The 18802-nt window shown below is 45.5% G+C and overlaps 1 protein-coding gene across 1 annotated transcript in view; it reads right to left on the bottom strand.

The window, feature by feature from the left end:
* The window catches only part of HYDIN (HYDIN axonemal central pair apparatus protein), a 3273799-nt gene that overhangs the window by 262538 nt on the left and 2992459 nt on the right, over positions 1–18802 (bottom strand). The window contains exon 77 of the mRNA XM_069654775.1: positions 16205–16403. Coding sequence (XP_069510876.1) covers positions 16205–16403 — 199 coding nt within the window. The remainder of the gene's footprint in view (positions 1–16204; positions 16404–18802) is intronic.

Here is an 18802-nt window from a genome sequence, read left to right as displayed (position 1 = left end):
CATAGTGGAAATGCACTAAAAGTCTTTGCAGGAAAGTCAGAAAGAGGTCAGATCAAGATAGAAAGGTAATGTTAACAGGTCCGAGGTCACCCCAGGATAGAGAGTCAAGGATTTACAGGACACCTTGGACAGTCTGTTGCAAGGGAGACCAGGCAGGACACAGTACCTGAAATGGTGAGAAAGCTCCAGCGGGGGCAGTTGTTCCTGGCAACGGGTGCAAGTCAGTGCTTCGTCCGGGGGAAGAGAAGATCTCGACGTGGAGGAAAGCTGGGGATCGTTGCACTGCCAGGGAAGAAACCAGCCGCGGAGTTTCCCGGTTAAAAGGTATTACCTTTTTATTCGCAGTAGTGGTGAAGCGTGGCTATCCGGCCGCCGGGGTGCTTGGCACAGGCGATTCGACCACGAGACGATCCAGGAAGGCAAAAAAGGCGAACTGGTTGGTCCCACCAGGATCAAAGGGAAGAAGACTCTCCTGGAAGAAGATCTTCTCTGTCGTCGGGGAAGTGTTGAGTTTCGTACAGCAGGGCTCCACCGGTGGTGTCGTCGTAGATGGCTCAGCTTCTCCCCTCTTCGGATTCTTTAGGTCCTGTGGTGACTTCTGAAGTTCCAGTCCCCAAAGCGCTGCTTTTACGCAGCAAAACCACCATTCATCGGCCGAGCTGTCAATCAAACATGCTAAATGGTGAGCCGGGCAGCTGACCACTGGGGCAATCACACAAGAGTGTGACTCGAGTTGCCAAGGCAACTCAGCCCAGGGTGCCTATTCCCCCCTCCCACACATCATGTAGACCCAGACAGAGTGGCACCACTTTGGGAGGCTTCTGTGTAGAAGCTCACCAAAAGTGGAACAAAGGGCTCGACTTGGGTTGGAGTTACAGAGGTGAACACAAACGCAATTTTAAAACCGAGTCCTGGCAAAAAGACCCAACCAGGGAATAACTATTAAATAAATAACCCAGCGGTATCTTTAACATTGCACCAAAAAAAGTGGTGCGTTTAAAATGAATGGGAAAATCCCATAGGAAATATTCCGGTGGAATATTTCGTGTGGTAACCACTGCCACCAGCCAGAAACTCGACAAGGGGGGGGGCTGGACAGTGCCCCCTTGGAAAACAGACCCAGGGGCAATCGAATTACCCCTACCAGTACTTCCACAATATGATGGTTTTTACTGGTTCTGTTCACAATTTAAGACTAGTAAAGTCAATGGTGACTTTACATGCCCTGGGAGACAGTAGTGAGTCCCAGGGTATGGACTCTATGTTTGGGAGTCACTATGACACCCCTGTGTTACTGCACTGAGGGTGCTGTGTAATACACTTACCAAAAACACATGAAGCCCTATGGAGTAAAAGACCCCATAACCCATAAAACACATTACAAAGTCAAATGACATTCTCAAATCATGCCTAAGAGTGGGAGAAAAAGAGTCTCACTCTTAGCAGGAGAAAAAAATAAACCCCCAAAAAAACCAGCAAGGCTGCTGGGGGACTCACTAGGTTTGGGAAATTAGCCTTTACAGAGAATTCTCCCTAACATCTTCGTAAAGTGTTAGTCTCTTGTCTAGCCGAGTGCACCTCTGCTCTGAGTTCACCTAAAAGCTGGGCTAATTTGTCTGTCTCTGAGGTTTCCATGGCGCCCAGGTAGAGGTTTGTGTGTAGGCTTCGCGTTCTGTTACGCTCACCTGATCTCCACAGGGGCGCCGAATGGAGCTGGATGATCTGGTAGTGAGTGGTGTCTTGTACTCCCCTCCGATACGAAAGCAGGCTTGCCTGGAAAGGTAAATCACAGGTTACCCAACCATGTGGATGAGAGCGCCTCCCGCCTCCCGTGGCGTCCTCTTGCACCCCCCGCTATATCTCACCTTTGAGTTACAAATAGCGGGCTCTCCGTCCTGCCACTGTTCACAGGGGTGCGTCGTAGTTCTAGGATCTAGTTACTTCACTGATCCTATTGAAAGTTCCAGACAAATGTGACTCTATGGTAAGTCTTATTCCAAAGATATGGATAGCTAAGAGTTCAAGTTGCAAAAGTTCACTCTGTACCTTTCTTTACAGATTCCCTCTTCGTGCATACGATGGAGCGAGGTTCTTGGTAGCTGGCTTCCTAAGGTAAGTTTTGCGCCAGTGCTATGCAAAAGTATTTCCACCCGATACTGTTTTTCTGCACAACTAACCTGCTGCTTTTATATTCTGCAGGTGCGGAATCTCCTGAACAAAAGCTGCGTGATGAAGAATTGTGAGCCCGTGAGGATTGATGCCTTCCGGTGAGAGCTGCCTCGTACAGGATTATAAATCAGAATGAGGCCTTCCCACTGCTCTGCTAACCTGATATCTTCTTTCTGTTTTACAGATGCAGCAGTCCCGGAGCAGCGATCGGAAGATGAAGCGGAGATCGACGGTTCGCTGGTAAGTATTAGTGCAGCGCTGAACTGAGATGGAGGGCGTGTGGTCTGCAAAGCTAATCTGATGTTCTTTCCTTTTCAGTTCTGAAGAAGCGTGGACACCCGAGCGGCCGCGATGAAGAGACTGGCAAGTATCTTGTTCTGTTCTTCTTTCTCACTCTTCTTTGCAGGTAACTCGAGACAGCTGGATGGGCGTGGCTGATGGCTGGCCTGGAGCTGCAGAGACGGTGAGCAATACGCTGCAGAAGTGCAGAATAACGCGAAGCATGTTCTGTATGAAGGGTGTGGCTTCTATAGTCTTCTGAAATTAGTTCTCAGGTAAAGTAGTTGCAGCAACCACACCCAAGCAAATAGTCCCACGGCAAATAATCCCTTCAGCCTCCCTCATATTGGTTTGCACGTGCCTCTCTGAGTCTGAAACGTGCCATGTTGGTGTTAGCAGTATGAGCCTGGCGCCAACGGCGCCAGGACTGAGTCCAGGAAGCCCCTGCAAGATTCCTTGGGGCCTTCAAGGCCCCCATGGGACCCAACGCCTTGGGCAGGGTGGTCTATACCTGATGTTTGGGGGTATGGACCGTGACAGCGACCACTCAGGAAAAGAGTATCTTTCTCCGGAGGTCCTGTAGATATAGGTCTTGGCGATCACTGGGGGCGTAGGCTGACACAAATGTAAAAATGTTACCCAAGTATGTGATCCCTTGACCCCCAAATACCTGCCACTGGGGTCACGAATGACTCCCGACTTTATGAAGGGAGTAGATTTAGCAAATAGCATAGCTACACCCCTCCTCTTGGAGCCACTAGTGACAAAGAACCCTGGTGAAATATGAGTGTCCAAACCTTTTCTCATCAGTCCTCAAAGGGCGAGTTTCTTGTAAAAAACACTGACGGGGAGCGATCAATGTGCCTGGCCATGATGGACTTGCGTTTGAGTGGTGAGTTTAAGCCCTGGACATTCCACATGAGTGTGGACAGTTTGATATCCTGTGAAGTGTGGGGAGGGCTAGCCATAAGCAATGTGATGCGATATCTTAAGACCAGTAACCGTCATACCTGCACTAAAGTGAACTGTACTAAGTACTGTCTGCAATCTGTCTGTTTTCATCCCCCCCATCCCCCCCAAAAACTTTCCCCCATGCCCCAAACATCCAGCAATGGAGAATACCTCCAACAAACCATGTGTAACAATCAAAAATTCAGGTTGAACAGCAACCAAACTAAATACAGGGCAACCTGCCACAGGGAGGAGCCCACAATCAAACTGAAAATCAAACTACAGGAAACAGAAAAGAGTTAAGTGTTCTCCAACCCAATATGCCAGCAAGGCCTCCAGAACGAGGAAGTGGCAAATATCAAGAAAATCAGAGAAATAAGACCCCAGTTCGCCACTTCCGCAGGGATCACCCACGTGGGATCGACCCCTTCTTCTTCCTCTGGCCCTTTCCGGCTTTGGTCTAAGGGTCCACTCTGGCACCAGGTCGGGCCCGCAGGTCCGGCGACGGATGACCCAGTTAGGTAAGTGAACAGGAGCGGTTCAGCATCTTTCATTGTGAAGATCGACCAAGAGCGGTTCTGGTAAGTTAAGCGGAGAGCCGCAGGAACACCCATCTGTATCAAATATCCTTTTCACAAAGCCATTATGTAAGCGGGTGAAGCGATTTACGCTTTAATAAAGTCACTCCCACCAGACCGTGATAGAGGGCCAGGGTGGAGCATCGATAACGGATCTCATCAAGTTGTCGGGCCCGGGCCAGGATTTTTTCTTTCAACTTATAGAAATGGACACGGATCCTATCCAGCTCGATAAGGTCGTCTGCTGAAGAGTTCAAGACATGGCGGAAAAGATCAGAGATGTGGGTCTCAAGGTCACGGTCTAGGATGTCGGCTGGAACTCCTCCGATCCGGATATTGCTGCGATAAGAGCGGTTCTCAGAGTCTTCGTACTTATCCCCAAGAAAAGCCACTCTGTCTACAAGGGATTCTATGCGCTGGGCCCATTAACTCACCTCTTAAGATTGCTCGCACAGAGTGGTCTCAACCTCCTCGACCCTGCGTTCCAGCTCATCTAAGCTCTTATGAACAGCAGCGACCTTCCCTGCCATCTCAGCCAGCCTGCCTCGTATGTCCATCTGAATTTCGGTGAGCCATTGCAGCAGATCCTCATTCGTGGCCATCTGCGAGGCAGATCCCAAGGCGCCCTCACCATGGATCTGGACCACTGTGGTGAGCTCTTTTCTAACGTGGTCTTGAATCTGTAAAGAGACACGATGTCTGCTGATTTTTGGGATTTCCCTGATTTAGTAATGAGATAGAATCCAGAGGCCAAATCCGTAGGGAAATCAGGAGCGTGCGGCCGCAGCGCTGCTTGCCATTATGTTGATGAGGTGTCCAGGGGGCAGCTTCCGAGAAGAAAAACTAAGATAACCATGTCTGGAACCACTGGAACCAGGAGATGGACAAACTGCAGCACTGTAGTAGGCCAGGGTCCCCAGGGGCCAGGGCAACAGTAGCTTGATAGATTCCAGATGTGGAGACACAGGTTGCCGGCTGGAGTACCCTCAAAAAGCAAGTAACAGGCCCACTAGATCAGGCAATGACTGGAGACGGGACCCAGCTAGAGATCAGGGGTTCAACTTGCAAGCAGGCAGTAGAAGCCAAGCCGATGTGTGCAGACTGTCAACAGGGCTCCTCAGTGCAGGCAGATACATAAAAGCACCATAGAACTGAGCTGTATGATTTGTGGGAGGCCCCCCAGCACAGGAATCCCAAGAGACAAATGGGGAAGCCCAATCCAGGAGTGGGCCCTGAGTAGGCTAGAGCTGCAAGAAGGGGACAATAATCCATGTTGTGGAAGAGTAGCAGTAGCAGGAAAAGGAGCGGTACTCGCCACCAGAGCACTGGAGGAGCTGGTACCCCGCACTCCCAGCGGGATCCCCATCAGCACAACTCGCTCCCAAGATCAAAGGGTGAAAGAGTGAGCTATGTTCCCTGCTGGCCTGCACCCACTCCCCACAAACCCATCACCACGCCCCTTCCCACACACAATACAAACCCCCAAACACATGCACCTGCTGTTTAAGGGAACGTTCAGTGTAGTGCACTCAAAGTGCATGTTTCAACTTCTTCCTACAGTTTTCTTATAAAACAAAACCATTCCGGAACGGTTTCTTTTTAAAATATAAGTATAGGAACAGTAAAACGTAATTTAAAAAAGTAGAGGAGCACCGCTCCCGACCACTCCCTTCGACCACTGCTAATAGTACTTTAATGTGTCCAACATTGTCTAATACCATACATTGTGTGTTATTTGGGCTGAAGAGTGCTAATTACTTGTGGCCCCGCCCTTAACACTACCAGCCTCCAAAACCAGGCATTCGCACGCACTGCAGAAGTGCCTGGAAGTGCCGTTAGCGGTGAGGGGAGAGGGTAGATGGTCAATCACTATGGCTCTTCTTGTTTGTAGCAGTGGCAACACCTGTATTTTGTGGATATTGGGTACAGCAGTGATCCTAACGCCAACCGCGTTATATATTTGGGTGGTCCTCACTGATTAGTGATCTTTTCTTATCAGTTTTGTATAAGTCACACGTAGACGTTTCCACTGGCATCCTCCGTCTGCTATTCAGCTTCGCCTCTCAATTATTGGAGGGGACGCTGAATCCATGCGGATGTAGTAGCTCTGAAGGTGAAACTCGTCTCCTGTGTGTGTGAGCATCAATATACCAGTGTACGTGTTACTTGCTTGCAGGCTTTTACTGCACTGTGTACATCTAGAGAGCCCAATTTGTAGTAGTTTGCACCATCTCAGTCTTGGTGTTGCTAGGTGTGCGAGGCAGTTATCCTGAATTCTTCAAGACGGTCGCTTTGTCTATGGGAAACTACTAATATCGTAGTGACTCTCAGTAGGAGCAACAGTAGTACAAACCCATAGGTATAGCATAACTGCACAAATCTAATACTGACATAGGCTGCTGGGTCACACCTCTCCACAATGGTCAGAGGTCTTAGAAGTGGTCGCATACGCAGTGAACAATCTGCACTTGGCTCTGTGAAGACTGAGGCTGTCGCTCCACAAGCTGTTGGAGCGTACAGTGTAGAAGACTGAAAGGATGAAGTCAATCCCATAGCACTTTTAGATAAAGAAGTGAGAACTAATGATGGAAAATGCAGCGATTGTTCCACTCTGCAAAGTTCACTTAAACTACAAGACAACATGGTTAGTACTTCCCATTTGCCAAATCCATCGGACTGCTTTAGCAATTTGGTTGCTGACGTATCAATGCTGGCTCCCGCTATTATGGTCGAATTGGGCAAAAGGGTATGGTTATCTTTGGGGCCCTCCAAACCTGTATGGTTTGAACCAGGTGGCATTGAAGAGGTCCACTTACATAACAATCGGCTTAGAGATGCCAGTACATTGGAAAATCCTTGCAACTTTGAAAAGTATACATCAACATCATCAGCCTTACCCATAGCGAGTTCCACGAATCCTAAGCTCTCCAACCCCTTCCAGGATGATATAGGCCAATCAAATCAGGAAAGATATCTTTCTACTAGCAGAGAGGAAATTCTCCATAGACCTAATGCCTCTATAGCAAATACAAACCTATAGAATGACTCAAACAATCCGACAACTATTCATTTCCTGTCCTTACCCGTATTTTGAACCTTCTGGACAAAGGCCATGATGTAACACATTATGAAATTAGGGATATAAAATCTTCCCTATCTGATATCTTGGCTAAACTGAATAAGTTAGAAGGTTATGTTCTTGCTCAGGAATCTATATTAGCCATTCATTCGCACAAGTCTACTCTGGCCAATAATAACTCAGTGACTAAGATCTTCCCAACTAGTGAAGTGAGTGTGTGCTCCACCCCTACACAAACTGTAAATAGTAATGGAACGAAGGGTCCCACAAACACGTCATATGCCCAAGTTGTTAATAATATGTCTTTGATTTGCAATAGCATAGATTGTCCTAACACACGAGACATCTGGCCTAATATTACCTCAAATTCAGCAAAAATTGAAAAACTAGAAATTGAAATTAGAAATGTGCATAATGCAAACTGCCCAACTTATGCCAACTGCTGTGTTCTTCCACAATCCAAAAACAGAGATTGTACCTCTATGCAAGGTTCCGGATAGCCTGACTGCCTTAACCAATTTAATTGAACATGATGAAAACAAAGTGAACTGGCCTAGTAGTTGTTGACGCCCCGACAGACTCAATTGAATTGAGGACTCCTACCCAGTTTCTGTCATGTAGGGCTAAGCGACTTGAAAACAGATTACTCAAGAGAAGGATTATTAGCATGAACCAAAAAGAGGTGCATGGCAAAAAAAAACAAAAACCAAAGTACAGCTAAATTGAAAGGGCACAACTCCAATATAAGACGTCTTAGTAATGTATCCATTGAATTTGGCTTGTTGGATTTAAACCGGCTCAATGAAAAGAACAAATCAGTGCTGCAACTTAAAGATGCAGAGTTACCTGTTGCTGATAACTCTCTTGCGATTGCTAAAAAACAAAACATTACATTTTTTTTTAAAACACTCAAATAAACTGCAACAAGTTGCAGGTTCGAACTCAGAAGATCAAACTGATTGAAACACTATAGATCCCATGAAGCTTCCTCTTCATTTAATGACAGGTTCTAGTAGTACCAAGCAAACACAGCTATCTACCCTATTCCCGTTTATTAAAAACAAAAAGGTGTGTGAAGTATCAACTTCTGTGGATTCTTTAGAATCCACTAATAAGGATTCTACCTCTCTTTCATCAAATAAGGTGAATTCTAATGTTGATCAATCAATTGTGAACTTGGCAGTAAATAAGATGCACGAAATGTCAATTGCGAATGAAAGTAAAGTCTTGGTTCCTACTATCATTCAGGGTATTGTAAACATCGTAGTCCCCACTGAGCTACCAATAAATGAATTTAACTCTGAATCCTCCAACATAATTGGCTGGTTTAGTGACATCAAAATAAATGGGAGGCGCAGAATAAATCGTTCCTATATTCTGCATGCCTTTAACTTCATCCCTTCGCTCAGATTATTGAACTCTGAGGACATTGATTTGGTTACGCTGAGTCACAATAACAAAAACCGAATGATATGCCAATTTCATTTGAATATCATCACAAAATTGATATGGGAACATCGATGTGATCTAATTCACGTAGGCCTACTACCACACCTTTTCAAAAACAAGGAGGAAGCTCGCACTTTTATTGAAACCCATGAATCTGCCTACGTGATGGACGAGGACTCCACCCTCCCCCAATGACGACCCTAAAAATCCATGATGAGGTGCTCATGACACAGTTCGCTTCCATGTCCTCTGTCATAAAGGATTGGTTGTGGCTTGAACCGTTAATGAAAAATCTCATATCTCCCAAAAGCTCTAATACGCAACCATAGCCCTAATATAATCAAGATTGTTTCCTGGAACTCATGTGGTTTTAATAATCTGTTGGCATGGACCAACTCGACGTATACGAGTAATAATCCTTCTATAGTGTTTATTCAAGAAACTATGAAATTACAAACAATTGTGGTAAATGGCTACTCCTCCTACTCTGTACCGGCCAACATTGGCAATTCTGGCAGACCCTATGGAGGTTTAGCCATTCTGGTAAACAACAACCTGAAAGCCTCAACGAAAATAGTGATGGTTATGGATGATATTTTAGCAATTGAATTGATCATTCAAAGTGAGAATCCTGCTTGCTTCCTTTTTAATTTATATTTACTGGAATCCAGCTAGGAGATCGCAAGATTTGATGTTTACTCATCTAGACGCTACCTTTAAAGAAGCGTTTTGTCGCAAATCGGATTACAAGATTTTAATTGGTGGTGACTTCAACTGTCTTGACAATGTAAATCAGACATCATGTAACTACACTCCTAAAAACGACTCTTACTCCACAGCCAGAGGCAAAAGATGGTTTTCATTTCTAGCACAATGGGACATCAATTTGTACAGACAAACGTGAAAACAGTTTTACATGGCAAAGTGGGCCCAAGAAATCCTATATTGATTACTGTGGAGTGTCTTCAAACTTGCTTAGTTTGTGTGATCCAGTGACCACCCCAAGCCCTGGCTTGGGTGATCACTTAATTGTAACGCTCACCTGGCTCCCACGGAGGCGCTGGTCTGGTCTGGGTTGCTGTGGCCTCTTCAAGCGTGATGCGCAGAATTCGGACCACCGATTGAACAGGACCCCCAAATCTTGCTTGTCTGGCCCGTAGGAATATCCTTCTGCAGATGAGAAAAGGGATTAACTGTCTGCTGAATAGTGTGCTTGCTCCCCCCTTTCCCCCTTCGTTCTTCTCTGATTCCTCCAAAACCCCCGGTTAAGCTCACCTTATGGTTTGGAAGGATGAACTCTCCATCCTGCTTCTGGTGCAGGGGCGCGCGTTCGTCCAGTTACTTCACTGGTTTTCAGAATGGCGCTGGCACATCCACTTGACTTTTCTGAGCGATACGCCGTAAGTATGAGATGCAAAAGTTCAAGTGTGAGCCTCCTTTTATGTTGTCTTTTCTGTCCTTTATTTCAGGTGCAGAACAAAGGCGATGCGTTGAGGGGTTAATTTGCCGGTGGTAAAATCAGGTGAGTTAGTGATGAGGGCGACCCCTCTAAATGTCTTTATAATTCCCCAGTAATGTCTTTTGTCCTTTCCCCATAGGGGCCGGGGTGCGGTACCTGCCAAAGATGCGGCGCCGACCCGAGATGTGGAATGGTTCACCAAGAAAAGCCGGTAAGTAATATGGCTGAAAATTTGGCTTTCCTCTTGTGTTCCCTTGCTCACCTTTTGTCTCTTCTTTTCTCCCCTAGGTGCAGAGATGTGGCGACCGGTGCTGAGAGCCGCGATGGAGCCGGGCGGCGTCTCGGGAACAGGTGAGTGAAGCACGGCGCTGCAGCGAGCAACGCGGTGCTTTTAAATGGAAGTCTTCCTTCAGGAATGCTGGCGTGAAGATTCCGGATGCAGGTAAGAAGGTTGAATAAGTACTTGGTTTTCACCTTTCTCTTCTCTTATTCCCTTACAGGTGTCCCAGGTTCGAGGCGGGCGTGGCTGAAGTCCAGGTGCAGGAGCAGACACGGTGAGCGTTCAGCTGCTGGGATGCAGAACAACGCGAAGCACATGTGGCTGTCCGGGCGTGGCTTAAATAGCTTTGGAAGAAGTTCCAGGTGAGTATTCTTCCACAGCCCCACCCAAGTAACAAAATAGTTCCTTCAGAAAAATAGTCCCTCCTAAGCCTCATTTGGCTTGGTTCTTCATGCAGCATGGTCTGCATCAGGTGAGTGTGCAGCATGGTCTGCTTCAGGTAAGTGCACCAAACACTTGCCCTTATGAGCCTGGCGCCTACGGCGCCAGGACTGATGCCCAACATGAGCCTGGCGCCAACGGTGCCAGGACATAGTCCAAAGAGCCCCTATAAAGGGCCGCTGGGCTTTTACCCGGGGGCGTGATGCCTGCTCCCGGGGGTGCTGGGCCTGGCCTGGTGCTCCGGGGGTAGGCATCATGACATTAATCATCAACCTCAACATCAGTATAATGTGTTATGCACAGGATTCTCTACCTGAGCTTCGACTCCCAGAGATCGGGCGGCCTAATCTCTCTGTTCGTTGGAATCTCAAACTGTGTCACAAGCTGACCAAAACAAGAAGTTATATTGGGTGTAAATGAGTTAAACTATGGACATAATATTCAGTAGGTTGAAGATTGGAATAACCGTATAATCAAATGCTTGCTTGGGAAGTTGCTGCAAAATGATAACAGCATGAGCAGGTGCCATCCCCATACATACAATATGGAAGTATCAAAACTGAAACTAGAGAAAAACAGGGACTTAAGGGATCTTAAGGTGTCTAATGTGTCTTTTGTTCTTCACTCCAACATAAAGAAGCAAATCTGTTATACGTACAAAAAAAAGGTTCAATCTTTTAAACAGATAATATACATTACAGACAATCAAAAGATGGTTCGCAATTTATGCTCAAATAATAAGAGATGGGTGTGGGCAACTATGAGAAATGTCAATCCAACGTCACGAGGGAATATGAATTCCTCGATTTCCTCAGAGGCTTGGATTTCCTACATGACAGCAGAATTTAAGTTGCTGTACGAGTATACTGAAGTGTTGGCCTGGAACAACAATAAGATCATTCTCGGCCCCTGTCCATGGTCTTTGGAAGATATCAAGTGGGCTATTGCAAAACTGAAATAGTCCAAAGCCGCAGGACCTGATGGCATTCCTGCCTGCATTTCTAAACACAATCCCTCCTTATGGGCTTCTATCCCAAAGATCAAATACGACAACATTTATAAATCTAACCACAGGCCAGAGTCCTGGCTCACATCTATTATTATCCCGATCTTCAAAAAAGGCTACCCCTCTGAGCCTGCTAACTTTCGCCCAATCGCCCTCATGGATGTTTCTGCAAAAGTGTTTATGTTATGTTGATTTTGAGAGAATTAGAAAACTATATTCAGCAACATGACACTCTCTCTCGTTTTCAAGTAGGCTTCTGCAGACATTTGGGAACTGCTCTGAACGCCACGATTTTAGCACATCTTCTTGAACGGTCCAAACTAGTTAATACGGGACCAGTTTATATGGCGTCCCTTGACATGTCGGCCGCATTCAACTCTGTGATACGTAATCTTTTATGGGACAAAATGTACAGACTGTGGTTTCCTGTGCAGTTAATCTCTATGGTGTCCAAGATGCATTCCAATACATGTTACAGGGTGAGAATCGGCAAAGAAGGTGCTCTAACCGAGCCCATTGGCACCTTTGTGGGTGTCAAACAAGGATGCAACTTGGCATCCAATCTTTTTAATTTGTATCTTTCCGATTTAGATGAGATTTGGCAAGGCAATGTTGGTTTTCCAGTTAGGCTCGGCAAACTCCATCTTCATTGGATAGCATTTGCCGATGACCTCATATTCTTTTACAGAACACCCTTTGGTTCTTCAAGCTAAATTACAAAAATGTTCACTTTTGCACAGAAACTGAACTTGCACTCAAATGCTAGCAAATCTAGGATCATAATATTCTCCAAAAGGAAAAACAAAATTGTGTTCATACCAGTGGTCCATAGACGGACGTCGAATTGAACGTACACTAGCACTCAGATATTTGGGATACGATTTGTCTCATGGTTCATCTTTGAGCATGTGGAGGGCTGCTCTAAATCATAAAATAAACCCACTTGTATCCCAGATGAAAGTTATCTACAGAGAATACTGTAGATTTTCTATGTTGCCGGTGTTAGATTTCTATATTCTCAAAGTAGAAGCAATCATTCTTTATGGTTTGGATATTTGTTTGGTGAGTATTGGAACAATGTTGGATCGATTACGGGGGCGGATCTGGAAGCAGACCACAAAATTAGCTAGCTCTCTGCCCAATTTGATATTGAGACACAAACTTGGTATTTCCTTGCTATTGTCTAAATATTGTTGTAGATTACTGTTTTACTATGCAAAAATGAATTGTCCTCCACGTAACTCCATGTACGAAGATCCCTCCAAGATGCTAAAAGATGGCTACCCTGTGTCAATGTCAAGATATAATGACAAAATGAAAACCTTATTGTCAAAAATTGATGGCAACATTGATGATCTATGTATGCATCCGGCTTATGTAAAAAAAAATATTGTATGAACATGATTGGCGCATTACCATTGACACTTTAAGTACCTACAGTAGTTACAGGGAATATGCACGTTTTAGATCTAAAAGAACTCCTCGATTAGCATACTTATTGCTTTTTCCCTGCAACAAGGCTCATAACATGTTCTTGAGATTCAAATTCAATCAATTCCCAACGAATTAGAGAATTAAACATTGTAAAGGTAACAATGAGGCTCACTTAGGTGATAGTTGTCGCTACTGTTTATGTGCCCAACAAGTGGAAACACTAAAACATCTCGTCATCTATTGTCCCTATTTTGAAGATAACAGAGTATTGATCTTAGGCAAACTTAACATTGGAGAATCTACTTTGTCAAGGTAATGCTTGTGGATTAGGTGTATGTGGGGAAATAATAAATTGTTAGTTCTGTCTCTAACTCGCCTCTTGTCCATCATTAATGATAAATTATCAGCAAAACTGATAATATAATTTTTCTTTTAGAGTAGATGTTACAGTCTAGCCACAATATGCTGATTAACATAATACGACTGAATCGCTGGTTGAGTTATGCAATGATTGCTATCAAAGCCATTATGTTGTTTGAGTATGCATTTGGATTTGTAGGCTTGTAAGTAGGTATAGCTTTTTTTCTTATTTTATTGAAGTGATGTTTCTTTTAATATGTGGCTGCACCAACAGTAGAATGTTTAAAGTTTTTAAGATTTGTGATGAATTGCACTTTTGCCATTTATGCCACTGTTACAACTTAAAAAGAACCCATATGATTTGGCAATGTTTTAAATACTATAATATCACTGTAATTTTTTTCTTTGCTTCATGGATTTTAACTTACTTATGTTGAATTTGGTGTTTAATGCTAAAAACCATAAATAAAATCTAAAAATATGAAACTATGGCTTGTATTCAAACAACTTGGTCTGTTACCTTCATGTGTTGGTGGGTGTTGGCTTTTCACCCCTGGATCACCCTCTTCCACGCTCAGGCCCCTCTCGAATAGCAGCCTCCCTCTGTCGGGTTCACTACGGCTCTCATCCACAGGCTTTCTCATTTTGCATTCACAAATCTTTGGGCAACATCTTTTCACCCTTGAACCCACCTCTTCTGGGCTCAGACCCTTCTTGAATGTTAGCCTCCCTCTGTCGGGTTCACTATGGCTTGGTGTCCAAAACAATTTCACCTTTCGCATTCACAGGTCTTAATGTATTTTTAAACAGTTCAATGTGGACATCCCTCTGCCGGGTTTACTTTTGCCAACTCTTGCCAGTCTCACAGTTATTTCTCTTTTCTCACTATGCGGGATTCATCTCCCTTAGCTTTCCAATTACGCGAAGGTCAGAGACTTTTGACTGTACAGGGGTTTTGCTAGACTCCTGTATGACAACTTTGACATTTTCCTTGCGGCTCCCTTCGGGCCTTCTGGTATCTGTACTTTCAACAAACGTGAGATCAACCAGAGTCTCTCATATGCGTACCTGCGTGTTGCCCGATCCCTATGCAGCTGGTTTTCCCTTAATGTTAACAGTTCTTTGAACTTACCTTAATTTGCCGTTTCCAACTTCGTTCAACACAGTTTGGTTTCTTATTGGTTCTACCCTCGACTCACCGGCTGTGATGAACAACCTGGTTTTTCTTGTCTCTGGAGTCAAGGATGGTACCATGGTAGCAAGCGCCTCTCCCTGTTCTGATTATCAGTGTAGGCGTGTACCGTTGACATCTGCTGCAACACACGCTGGCTATTGTTCGCGGTCTTATGATTCCTTCCACGGAGGCCTGGTGGGTCTAGGTTGGAAACTGCAAGGTCACTTCTCTCCTTGTCCCTTTCAGTTCTTGCAGCCTTTCTCCTCCTCTTTAATAGCCACCGTGGGATAGCTTTCTCGTCGTGCGGTCTGCTTTGCTCGTAGTGTGCTCCCATGCTCCACCTTTTACCCCTGTGGGGAAGGGAAAGGGCAGTCAGGTGTGTGGTTCTGGTTTATTGCCCAACTTTGCCTGACCCTTGTGTTGGGAAGTGTCAGGTAAATGGCTCTAGTGTTAGTCCATTGTCTTTCATGGTGTAAAAAAGTGTTTGTGCCGGAAAAGGGGGGCCGGGGAAGATAGGGGGTTAGAGTGTCTGAATAATATCCTACGTGGTAGGATGGGGAAAAGGTGTGATAAGGAGGATACAGTGTCTCACCCATCAGTTTTCTACTTCCACTCCCAGAGTACCCCCCATCCAGTTGATCCTCCCGCACTGGTCCACCCCCGGGAACTGGATCCAATAGCGATGGCTGTGTCCTGGTCACGTAGATGACAAACCCCCCGGGGATTGGTAAGGGAGACACCTTCAGGTTTCTCACGGCAGTAAAAGCACCCTAGCCTGGGTGAAGCAAGGGCATCGACAAGGGGTTAGGGCAGTTACCAATCAAGCCCCGTTTGGAACACGAGACTTAAAGCTATTAGTTCCAGACTAGTCACACCGGCTGCTAAAAGTGTTTAATTCTTTTAAAGATTGTTTCCTTTGGTGGCTGGGCATCGACAGTGCAGCGCCTATTCATCAAAGGGGAGATTAGGCCTTTTAAATGTGTCTGCTACAGATAAGCACGTTGGCTCGAGAGCGATTCCTTTTTCTCCATCATGGTGGCATCATGCAACAGCTGAGTGAGGTGTCGGCACAGTGGGAGGCCCGGGACAGCGGGTGAATGAAAAGTAGGGGGCTGCAGGGTAGGTAGGGGGAAGAGTGGTGAGTGGAGTTCGGAAAACGAAGCACAGTATGCGAGGAAGCAGCAATCATCTTTTCTGGTCCTGCGTTCCAAGATGGTGATTGGCTGGAACCTTGTACTAATGTTTGAAGTTGTTCTGTTATTCCAATTCCACAAACTACTGAAAAGCCCACAAAAGATACATATTAAGTTATGTCCAGCCAAGATATTTTCACTCCAGGACAGTTGTCGTACAGTTACTAAGCATAAAATGTTATCCTTTGACTTATTTAACTATATAAGAAGAAAGTGATGTCTTCAACCGATAATTGTTTTTACCATATTTTCACGGACCTTGGCAGGTGTTCCAAGACCCCCTGTGTAGGTGCCAGTGCTGTATGAACATTTAAACTATAATAAAATAAAGAAAATCATTGGGATGACTTACCTTCATCTCAGTGCCTTGTCCAAAGATCTCAATGGCCTGTCTGAAATGTCCGTTGATCTCAAATGGAACACTTTCTCTGTACTTAACAGCTGCTCTGGGGTAAAAGGTTACAGAGACTTCCATTGATTCACCAGGGGACAAGACTTCAGCCTGGAAGCCCACTTCTAGGTAGGCTGTGTTCACGTACAAACAGTCCAGGCTAGAAAAAAAGAAAAACCATTAGGGTACAGGAATCCTGGATCTGTCCCTTAGCTATTATCATACAAACAAACCCTGCCTCCCCATTTAAAACATGTTTGTTTTCCTAAATATATTCAAATAATGAAAAAGTAATTGTCATAAGTGTGAGAAACCAAAGGGTATCTCACACGCTAGTCCTCTGGGATTTGTCATCCAGGTGGCCAGGACACGGCATTCGCTTTTGAATATAGTTTCTGGGGGTGGAACAGTGTGGGAGGATCACTTGGGTGAGGGGTCTTAGGTAGTGGGGATGAGATAGCCGATGGGGAGATGCGGTGTTCCCCACTCTTTCGTTCATCTACCCCATCCTATTTTTTAGGATTTACAGAGGCCCCTAAACCCAACCCCCTTTTTACAAAAACACTCGGCCGAGGAAGAGAGTGACAGAGTAACCAGACTAACTCTATCACATCGTACTGGACATGTCCCGTTAATCTGGTAAGGCACTTTACCGTAAGTGCATACACCTAATACCAATTAGCTCTCCTCACACGAATAAAGGCAATACCTAAAGACACACTCTGAGCAAGACTGAACATGTGAATGAGCAGATCTTCCGGGATAAAGGCACACCTGCTGGAGCAGAGCAACAGACCAAGGCACGAGAGTAGCGGCCCGAAAACCCCAAGGCTTCCCTGTTGGAGTTTGTTGCCTCCGACAGGCAGTGAAAGACATGTGGAGAAGGCCAGATCCCACAAGTTAAGATTGCATTGTGCTTCAATGATGGCAGTGACCCTCTCGTGTGAACGTCAGAGTTGGGGAGGCAAAGTCAAACCTGTGGTACTAACCTTGACTCGAAAATCAGAAAAGGCTAAACAAGAAAGAAGCACACAGCCGGTGAGTTGGCAAGCGACCTGAGTGACCGGGGTGTGTTAAAGTAAATGAAGTAGCAACATCATATCACAAGTGAAGGCAGCACGAGTGTGGATGAAACGCAAAGAAAGGAAGACCCGTGAATTAACTTTAAAGTGAAATACAGCTGCAAGATAAGCAATGCTAAGTACAGAGTGGTCCGATGAAAAGAAGTAGCCCATTCGAAAGTCTCTGAGAAAGGTGCATTGTTTAAGGCAAAAGAGCGAACCAACAGCAAGAGCGAACCAACGTTGAGTTGGAGTGGTCCTGCGGTGATCAGTAAGCAAAACCCACACACATTCGAAAGACTTCGACAGCCGAAGGTGGTCCAAGCCCAAATGAGGGAGACCCGAACTGCATTAAGCTTGGGGATGGGAGCCCCCTTGCAACTGTGTGTGTACTGTATCGTGAGAGGTCTGAGCCCGGCAGAGGAGGACCTTTGTGAACGTTTTGGTTTAAACATTATTTTGAAAACGATAGAGAGGAACTTTAAAACATGGAAGGCCAGGAGGGCCACGATCCATGGTTGTGAACTGTATACTGTGTTGAAAGCTGAGCCAGAGTGTGTCATCCTGCCTACAAGGATTGCCTTACCTCGTGAGGCCCTGCGTGGGGAGTAGAGCTGGTTCAGCCACATTATCATTTGAACAGTGATCTTTCCTTTTGCATAAATGTTCTCCTTTTACACGTTTTGTACAAGAGACAGAACAGGCCTTAGGTTTTTGTTAGTATAGGCCATTTTGATATGACAGACTCCACTTAGACTGCTTTGTTTATCGTTTGATGGTCGAGACTACTCCCATCTTAGTTATAGGACAGAAGAACAAGTTACTTCTTACCTGGTAACGTTCTTTCGATGGGATGTTCCTCCGACGTATTCCTCATCTTTGATGATTCGTCTCCAGCTTGCTGGCCTCGGAACATTTTTTTTCAGTAGAGGGCGCTGCGCATCGGCATCCGTCGAGTTGGTGTCCCTCGACAGCCACCGTATCGGCGCCAACGTCACCATGCCCATAAATAGCCACGCGCAGCGTCCGTTGCTCAGTTCCGTTTTGTAGCATAAGATAAGTCCTGCATGAAATGGTTATTGACCTTGAAGGAGCGTAAGCTGCAACCACAACGGAAGTATTACTGCGCGGATTGATGGGAGGGGCGATAAGGAATACGTCGGAGGAACATCCCATCGAAAGAACGTTACCAGGTAAGAAGTAACTTGCTCTTCGAAGGGATTGTGTCCTCCGACGTATTCCTTATCTTTGATAGACGCCCATAGCAGTGGTGTGTAATTGGAGGTGGGAGTAAAAACGCCATGTTTCCCTTTAGGAATGAACAGAATGTAATATGGCTTTGCCAAACCTAGTCTCTTGATTAGAGGAGGAATCCAGGTTGTAAAATCTTGTGAAGGTATGTGCGGACGACCATGTGGCAGCCGCACATATGTCTCGAACCGGAACCCCTCTTTGGAGGGCCGAAGAGGCTGCGATACCCCTGGTTGAATGAGCCCTA

The sequence above is a fragment of the Ambystoma mexicanum genome, chromosome 1p (assembly GCF_040938575.1).
Source record: "Ambystoma mexicanum isolate Mex_15411 chromosome 1p, UKY_AmexF1_1, whole genome shotgun sequence".
Classification (NCBI taxonomy): Eukaryota; Metazoa; Chordata; class Amphibia; order Caudata; family Ambystomatidae; genus Ambystoma; species Ambystoma mexicanum.
This window is presented reverse-complemented; position numbering and strand designations above follow the sequence as displayed.